Raw genomic sequence first — 9670 nt, 5'->3', positions numbered from 1 at the left:
GTAGCTGAGCTTTTGCAGAGGGGCTTTCCTCTCTCAGTAACAGGTATAACAGGTGTATGCCTTATGGCTCTTCTGTGTATTTGATATAGTCGCTTCAGTAATTAAACATTTCCATTTGGTATTTTGTGCATGTCTCTCAGCATCTTGGCAAAATCACTCAAACACTGAATCATCTTAGAGTATAACTATTCTCCATGTGTCTGAGGTGGAAGTGACAAACTCAGCTGCAGAAAATGGGATAAACCTAGGATTATAACATTATGAAATGATTAAAAATGTCATCTTGACATTTGATTCTTTAAGCCCAGTGAAATGGTTCAAGTTCTTCAGTATCTTCATGGTGTATTGGTAGATTGAAAGTCATGGGGTGTGACATGAAGTGTCAGTAGCTTAACTCTGTAAGCGGAAAATGATTTCACTGTGGTACTGGTACTGTGACTCACTGTGATACATAGACTTGCACATTTTTGTTCAAAAATTAATTTACGTACATACATTTATATTTAGGCTACATATGGTAGCCTATAGGCCTACACGATTTTGGAAGCATATGATCATGTGTGAAAAGGGTCATTTACATCATACTGTTTGCACCCTGTAACATAATTGAACCCCCCTTTTCAGCGTATGAGGGAACACTTTGTGCTGATTAAATCAGAGAATTAGTGTTGCGATTGCAGAAAAAGTCAGGACTTTCACAGCTGAGGACCTATTTGACTAATTATCACTGCAGCATGACTAACCTCTAATAAGACTAGGCTGGTGTGATGGACTCAAGTGATCCCAGAGGAAAATCTAACATCCAGCAGTCAGCCAGAATTCATGTCCTCCCAGTTAGTGGAGCATCGCTGCAGACAGGAACTGTGCTGCTCCAGAAACATGCTTTCAAAGCCCATCCTGGGAAATTATGTCTCAAACTAGTGGTGTGTCAACGCCCTGTTGCTTCTATCATGTGTGACCTCTCTGGCAGCAGTTAGTGAGATAGTCAGCGAGCTGAAGGGAGCAATATGTTTGGATCTACAGAGAATGATCAAATGGCACATCAAGCAGCCAAGCACCAGTAACTAGTCTCCTTCATTCTTCAGTTAATTCCACCTCTGCAGCAAAGTGATGGATGGATGACTGCTGGAGATCCGATATTTCAAGGTCAACTAGTCAGCGCGGGTCTTAGGAGGAATTTGTCAGTTAAGCCATTTCAAGAAAAGTCTTCGTTTAATTTAAGCGTCCGAGTGAGCCTCGGTACCAAGTTAGTCGATTGGAGAGCACGACAAGGACGGAAGCGAGGTTTTATATTGGAGCGTGTGTCCCTCACAGGGAGCCGTAGCTCTCAGCTGAACTCACAGATGTGCGTGCTCCTCTCTGCACCGTCTGTCCGCTCAGTCGGTCCTAACAACAGAGATGCTGTTTGCTCTGTGGTCTCGTCTTGTACCTGCTGTCAGACTTTACCTACTCGGTTTGAAGGTGCTGTTGGTTCAGTTATTCAGCAGACGGTTCAGGTTGCCAGGTTGGTTCAGCGCCGTGCTTTCTCCGAGTGTTGTGTGCCCGTGTTGTCATTCAGCTGGTTTTGTGAGTAATGAACATGGTCCACTGTAGTTACATGCCTGACCGTTAATTAAAAGGCTACATTTATGTCCCTTTATTTATATCGACGTGCTGTCCGCTAACTTATGCTAGCGCTAAGCTAGAGAAGTGAAATAGTCCAAAGGTGGAGTGAATTAATGCGCTGTTGGATGTTTTAAACATGCCGAACTCACCAGAAGGGTTTAACAGATTATCTTAACTCTAAAGTTTCTTGTCTTGACCGTCTGTTTCGGTCATTGGGTGATTTGGGTTTTAAATGTCCACTTTTTCTAACGCGGTTTGGACTGTGTGTCTGACTGTAAGTTACACAGGGACAGAGCGTAGCACAGCAACAGGTCAACATTGCAGCCTCTGTGACAGGAGGCTACTGTCAACCAGTGGTATAGAGAAATGCAGTTCAACGTAATATAACGAGAATATCACAGGATGATTTTTGTGTGTTGGTGTCGTTACTGAATATGATGAATTGACAATAGAACAGCAAAAACACGTGCATTTCAAATTACTACCAATTTGTATGCAAATAAACAAGACCGCACGTCACGTGTAAGCAGAAATGTGTGATACAGTCAGTAGCTTACGGTCTTTATGCACATAAGAAATATGTGAATTAAGGGTTGAAATTAGCCTATAAAATAAAAATTTGATCAGAGGGTCAAAAAGCTTGATTTGATCAAATATATTAGTTTAATTGAATTCTTTATAGTGTAACAGACCTGCATACAGTAGAATCTAAGTGGTTCATTTAAAATCTGGGTTTAAGCAAGAGGTTTGCATTCGTGAAAAATTGTTGTTCTTGTAATTTAGGAAAATCAGTGCAACAAGAAACTTTATACGGTGCTGTAGAAATTAAAAAACCTGAAAAGTCTGTTTGAGATTTGTATAGGCTACCACAAGTGGTAAACAGGGACTTCTCATGTCTTGAAATAGTGTCCCATCTTGAAGCAGCTCTCTTCAAATGACATTCTCCCTAATATTTGTGTGTCCTCTTCTGCCTCTGCTAGTGATGCCCAGACAAGATGGCAAGGTTGCCATAGTGACAGGAGGAGTCAGGGGAATCGGCTATGAGGTAGTCCGCCACATGGCCAGGCTGGGGGCACACGTTATCATAGGTACAGTATGAAGCACCACACAACTGACACGCAAACATGACAGGAGGCACAACCTTTTAACAGGACAGCTCCACGTACATGACAGAGATATTTCCCAAAAGGTAGGCTGCCATCTGTTTACTCTCTGATTTACATAAACTACAGCAACAAGAATATATAGTCACAGTGATAACTTTTTGTGCTTCGCAATTAATAATAATCCAATGCAACACACAAAAATAGAAAGCATTCAAAGACTGACCAGCACAAGACACTGCAGCAGAATACTATACAAAATAAACAAAAGAAAATGAATGGAGCCTGCCTCTTTGGAAAGCCTCTTATCTCTTTCTGTTGTTGCCTGATTTTCATAAAACTGAAGTCAGTCGAAGAAGCCTTATCTCCTTTGCATTGTATTAGAGTTTTCAGGGAAAGGGGTTGTAAAGGCTGTAAATGAGAGATTTGTGTGGAAGGACTCCAGCTTTCCGGTCAAATGGATACAGTTATTGGTCTGGTGAAATTCGTTTTACAGCCTCACAAATAAGGTATCATTCGATTAATGAAATGCTGTAGCCTATTTAATTCAAACCTGTGCCAGTTTCTCTTTCTGTTGCCAGAACAAGCTTGTGAAGAGGAGTGTACATTTTGAGAATAAGCTAAATGTTTATTGTGGTTATTTTGACTTTACATCACATAAGTGTATTCTCATTAAAAAAAGGATGTTGTGTTTGGGTCACAAGAACCTGCGTTCAGAGCAGGGAGTGAAAGCACTTGCGGTAAGCAGATGTAAAATTGGTGGCACAACAACTTTAGAGATGATAGTGAGAATGTCTTAATCACAGCTAAATGGTCTGAAATTAGTTTTCAACTGACACATCAGTAGTTACACAGAGAGAACTGGAAAGACTTGTGTCAGGATGTGTAGGGAAAGAGATGCTGCCAGCGTTTCTTAATATGAGAACACGACACAAATTGCAGTTAAGGGTTGATATGACTTTTGAAAGTACCACTGTGGTTCCCAGAAACACACAGTTAACCCACTCACTGGCATCACAGCTTCAAACTGCATGAACCATAGAAAGGAAAGGAAACTCCCCCTTTTAGGGTCTATGGGTTTGAAGAGTTTTCTATTCCATGCATTTCTATTAACTGTTGTCCTACTGTATCAAGTAATAAGTACAGTACAGCTGAATGGAGATTGGTCTCTGTTGGTTGGGTCACAGAGAGGATACATGGCTGCAGACACATATTCTTAAAATGAAGTAATGTGTATTGTACAGCAAACCAAAAATATTGAAGACATCATCTGTGTGTGCCTTCTTAAAAGCCTGTCCTTGTCAGAAATCCCTAATTAGTATCAGAGGGTCAACAGTGCGTTCAGATGCCTCTTGACACCCTGCTGATCCGACTTAAGGTTTGGAATAACATCAAAACAGTTTGTTTTCATCATGAGGAAATATGTGTAATGCGCCACTGTGAGATAATGTGAAGACGTTTTGAGTTCCGCTGGGATTAAAAACCTGCTATCAAGCTGGGTCTTAAATGCAAATTTAGGATTACTAGAGGCTTTTTTTTTTTTTTGCATCAAACAAGATCTTGTTCCATTAATTATTTAGCGGTATTTTCTGTTGGAAGATAAATGCAAAACAACAAAGCCGTGTAAAGGAAATAGCTGGTGTGCTGTCGATCGTTGTAGCGTCTTTGTGAAACAGATACCGATAAACATACAAAAGGTACATGTGAATAATGATCAAAATAAGAAATGATCCACTAGCTCAGAATTTGTAGCTGCCACAATGAAAAAAGTTTGATATGAAAAACAGATAAATCAGTAATATGATAAATAGTCACCAGAGTATACAACTTGTATGAGTGTGAACAACGTAAACATAATCAGATGAATCAACTCCCAGTGTCCATATATATTCATCTGTAGCTAATATATCTTTTCCTTTCCTCCTCCTTGAAGTGCCACCTAGTACCTACTTACCAAGGTGATGTACTACATCGATCACTCCCTCCCCAGAGCCACCTCCTGAAATATGTTGATCACTGCACCTCTGATGTCTTTCCTGTCTTCCTCTTTAATGTTTTGCGATTTAAAGCTGCGCCTGTGATTAACGGTTCAGCTCCTTCACACGCTTTAGCATTTCTCTGAGCCCTCTGACTCAGAGCTCTAGAGGGAATTGCTGTGTACACTGTAAATTAGTTTTTGAGCCAGGAACATGTTTTTTTTTTCTTCTTCGACAAATTTGATTTGATTAGAAGACTATTGGCAGTATACCGATGCCAAGTTCTCTGCATCAGACAAAGGAAATTCGTCTGGAGCAATAACCTCACTGCTGATTCACAAAACTAGCTGGGGGTTTGCTTTTACATGTCATCTGTGGGTATCTGACTGTTGTATTCCTGTGTTTAAGAGAGGGGACATGTTGTCTTCATTACTGAAGACTGAAGGTGCTTCCCAGGGCTTCTAAGCAGAAGCATTATCCCCCCTTTAGCTGTGGAATGATCTGGACAACTACTACCAGTTGGACCTGCTACATTTAAACTCAGCTCTGTCTTCAAATCCTCGTGGCTTTAATGCTTGTACGTTCACACTGAAGTCCACGCTGATCCTCACAGCCACGAGCAGTTTACAAAGTATGTGTCACTTGGACCTCTTGGCTTTGCAGTGAGAAAAAGTATAATCTGGGCTTCAGAAATTAGGGTTATTGTGCTTTTTCACAGACTTTAAACTATGAATCAGAGCTAAAATATGCTGTGCCTTTCTAACCTTTACCAACAAGATAATAGGAAAAAATGGGAGACAAAGAGATGATGACATGAAGCAAACGTCGTCAGTAACTCAAGACACCAAAGTGCCTCCAGTCCAGTGTATGTTTTTTGCAAAAATGTAAATATGCTAATATTATTACAGAAGCTATAATATGAAAAAAAAGTGGTTTGGTAAACAAAATTTTGTAAAACAACTGAACAACAGCCATTTAATTGATCTGTTACTGTGACAGCTCTGATTGTAATTTGGCCCACAGCATCAGGCAAGCTGGTTATAGCCTGCTCCATTACACAGTTTTCTCTGGTGGTGGAGATGCAGCGACATCCTGTTTAATTGATTCTATTGTTTTGTGTTGTTCCTTTGTCTAAATGGTTCTGCTAGGGATTTGGTTTTTGATCGTGTGCATTTTCCTTTTAATCATCTGACATTTTTCCTACCATCACTCCAGGAGCGGCAGGAGACATTAACAGCCACAAGCATCTCCTGAAATGTGCACTGGGAGTTGATGTAATTTCCACTGGCCCATTAAACTATCAGTTTTACTCTTTACTTTGTAGTCAACAGTTACCGGGTTTGGTTTCATCATAACTTAATTTTAGAGGTCGTCTGAATAAGCCACAGAACTGAGGGCCCTACCCTGGTTGGCAACATAAAACAGCTCAACAGGGATGTAACATTTTATATTCTGTCTACCTATCTACCTCCCTAACTACTTTGGATAGATAGATAGATAGATAGATAGATAGATAGATAGATAGATAGATAGATAGATAGATAGATAGATAGATAGATAGATAGATAGATAGATAGATAGATAGATAGATAGATAGATAGATAGATAGACAGATAGATAGACAGACAGACAGATAGATGCATAGATACTTAGATGCATACATATATAGATACATAGATAGGTAGGAGAGTACAGAGAGTTCTTTGTCACTCTGTCAGATGGCAGTGCAGAGTTTAAAAAAGAACAAAGTTATAGTTATTATCACAGTAATGATTTCCTGTAGTCCTTGTTACAGTGGAGGTGAACAAGTCTGTCCATAATGGACAGTTTGTTCAGTGTCCTCTCTCCTCCATCTCTGCAAAGGTGTCTGGTTTGCAGCCAATTACAGATGGGGCCTTCTCGATCACCTCCTTCAGTCTGTTGGTGTCACCAGCTCCGATGCTGCTTCCCCAGCAGATAAGACGTCCATTGTGATCTCTAGATTCAGCACCTTGGAGAGAGCACAGCCCGTAATGACATGACAATGAGTTTTCTGTTGTGAGAACTGCTGATGAGCCTTATGATACTGATTTCATCTTCCGTCACATCACTTAATCATCTGTCAGCTCAGCAGCATCGTCATTATGTGAGGCAGACATAGAGAGACAGGCCCCACATTTTTTTCAATTAAAATACGATATGATCTCCAGACAATAGAATTATTAGATAAGAATATCCACCTCAAACCGACTTGTCAAATCTTGGTTTAGAATTAGTTTAATTTGGTTGTGTTGCAACTAAAGTCCAGAAGAGGGACAGTTACTTCTGCACTAAAGTAGAAGTAGAATTTTATAAGACATGTGGACCACCCACCTTAGAAAAAACAACAACAACTAAAACATGACAGGATGAAAACCATATAATCATAGAGACTGGTGGAAATGTGATATGATTTAAATATATCATCCGTCATTTTCTACAGGAAGCATTTATAGCGTCGCACAAATAGGTGGGTAACAAATCCCCCTTGTCAGAGCAAATACAAACACAGACGCCCACAGACCCATATTCTAAATCTATTGGGCTGTTAGTAGTCGTCCTCAATGTTTTATTGTATTATTCATACAGTTATCGAGATTTCGAGTACAACACGGTTGAACCATTTTCATAAAGTGAGTAAAGCTTTTAAGATCCAATATGACCTGTATGTAAAGGAAATTCAAATGGCAGTTGATAAGATCAATGGGCTGTCTAATAACATTTTATATTATTGATATTACAGCTGCTCAACTGTAGAGTCTACCTCAGAGAAGCAGATGGAGGGGAATATGTGGTGTGAGGGTGTTACCTGAAGTAATGTTCAGCCGAGGTGGTGGTGGTGGTGAATACTGACAGGGATATTTTCAAAAACTGATCATACACCATGAAATTGTTCAGTAATTTTTTTTCTCATCTGTAGAAACCTTCTTGTAGGATGTAACTGCTCCGATATGCTGCGTACAGAACCTGCCATATGTCTTCACACAGTTGACTTCCACGGCCAGACTGAATTTTCCATTCAGTTCACGAGCCTTAAAACTTTGAAGAAAACTCTGCTTTTATTTATTCTGAGTGTATACCGCAAAGTCAATGTCAGGGTATCCTTGGAGACGGTTCGAACAGAACATAAATGAGACTTGAGCACTACGTATGATTACACACACACAAAATCAATACGCCAAGAACTTTAAGTGTCTGTTGTAGACCCAGACAATCCTATGTGTATTGAAGCTCATCACACAGGACTCGGTCTGCCTCTGTTTCAAATACTCTTGAGATAATTCATGGAGTGAGGATATTTATGGTAAAGTGGATCCCTCTCTAGTAATGGAGTGGATGCATATTTCAGGTTGAGTGGTAGCATAGTGCTTGTGAGAGGAGAGTTTAGGTTTTGAGCCTCTACGCTGTCAAATACCAGAAATGGATATTAACTTCTGCACAATTGAGCTTTAGGTCTTTTTGAGTCGGTTTTGATTGGAAGTCAATATTTTACTGTAAGATCATGAAACCTGAAAAGTGTAATCTTTGCTGCAGCAAAAAGACAATGTAAGAAAAAGGAAGAAAGAGAAAATGTAAAATTTGAGATGTAGCTAGACAGTAGCTACTCAAATAGCAAATATGTGCAGTATGAATGCATTTTGTCACTGTGGACTGATACAACAAAGACATCTTGATACATCAGCTTTACCATTCAAGAGTTTCACATTTAAACCAACAAAGCAATACTGTCTGTGTTCATTTGTAATTCAGATATCTTGCATTTCATAAGATCATTTATGGAGGCCATTGTCCATAACAGAAACTGTTCTGTTGCCTTTTAATGAATGGATTAGTCCATTGCTCCACTCTGAAAAGTACCATTTAATTAGGGGTTCTGTTACATAACACATTGAATTATTTAGATTTGATTAATTGCAGTCACAAAAGAAATCATCTTCAAGGCTATTGCATTTGCTGAAGTGGAAGAAAAAGTCTTTGGAGGCCAAATTGTTTACATGAGACTTCATGAAATTTGTCAGTGAGCTATCAGCTATGATGATTGTTTTTCAGTCTCATTAACCAACAAGTGTGTTACCTCAGGTAATGTGCCATCCATTTACGCCAATAAGACAGGTGACCGTCGTCTACAGTAACACTGTCAAATACCAAGACTGGCCAGCAGGCCACACAAGTACCCAATAATAAATATGAGATTTCTGCACCACACTTCTAGATCCTGTTGCCTCTAAAACATCCAAAACCATCAGTCTAATCTACAAATCTTTTTTTAAATTCCTTTTTTCAGCAGACACCCCTTAACATTAGTAACCTGTGTTAACCTCATGTTCTGTCTTCTCTTTCTCTGGACTAAGTGAACATTTTGAAATTCACAACAGTAGAACAATATACAGTAATAGAAACTTAAAGTTTCTGCTTCAGCTCCTCATCCTGTGAATAATTGATCACTTGCAACACTAATCAGCTTATTGAAATATGTTGGCTTGCCTTTAAAATTTAATCTTTCTTAAAACACCATTTTGAGAAGTTTGTGGATTTAAAAGCAGTCATGGCTACTCCATAACAATGTATGTATCATCTCTGGTCTACATTCTGTCATTGCCCCCTTGCAAAGAAACCAAATAAGCATATAAAGTTATGCACAATATCTTAAAACTTTCTTACCCTGTGTCATGCTCAATTTGTTCAGCCGCAGCAAGATTATTTAAGTGAAATAATTAGGTTACATTTTCAACTCCCAGCCCAAAATATTTAGTAGGCAAATTATTTCCTCGGGGCATAGTTTTAATCAGTGGCTATTTTAATGGACAGCTTTGACCAAAAGCAGTTGTGTGCAGAAATGTGTATTTAATGATATGCAGCGTTCCTATTGAATGTTGGTCCATGGGCAGAGAATCCAATTGAAGAGCAGCAATTTGTGTATTTCTGTGCAGGATAAGTGTGAGCCTATCCCAAATGTGTGTGTTTGTG

At 39.4% G+C, this 9670-nt stretch overlaps 1 protein-coding gene across 1 annotated transcript in view; it reads left to right on the top strand.

Annotated features, from left to right (window-relative positions):
• Positions 1-1332: 1332 nt before the first annotated feature.
• LOC311004959 (polyprenol dehydrogenase) overlaps positions 1333-9670 on the top strand; it is a 29718-nt gene continuing 21380 nt past the window's right edge. Inside the window, exons 1-2 of the mRNA XM_083997202.1 lie at positions 1333-1504; positions 2586-2693. Of these exons, the coding sequence (XP_083853328.1) occupies positions 1399-1504; positions 2586-2693 (214 nt within the window). The 5' untranslated portion in view covers positions 1333-1398. The remainder of the gene's footprint in view (positions 1505-2585; positions 2694-9670) is intronic.

This window comes from Trachurus trachurus (genome assembly GCF_905171665.1).
Source record: "Trachurus trachurus genome assembly, chromosome: 21".
Taxonomy (NCBI): Eukaryota; Metazoa; Chordata; class Actinopteri; order Carangiformes; family Carangidae; genus Trachurus; species Trachurus trachurus.
Note: the sequence above shows the minus strand (reverse complement) of the source record. Positions and strands in the feature narration are given on the sequence as shown.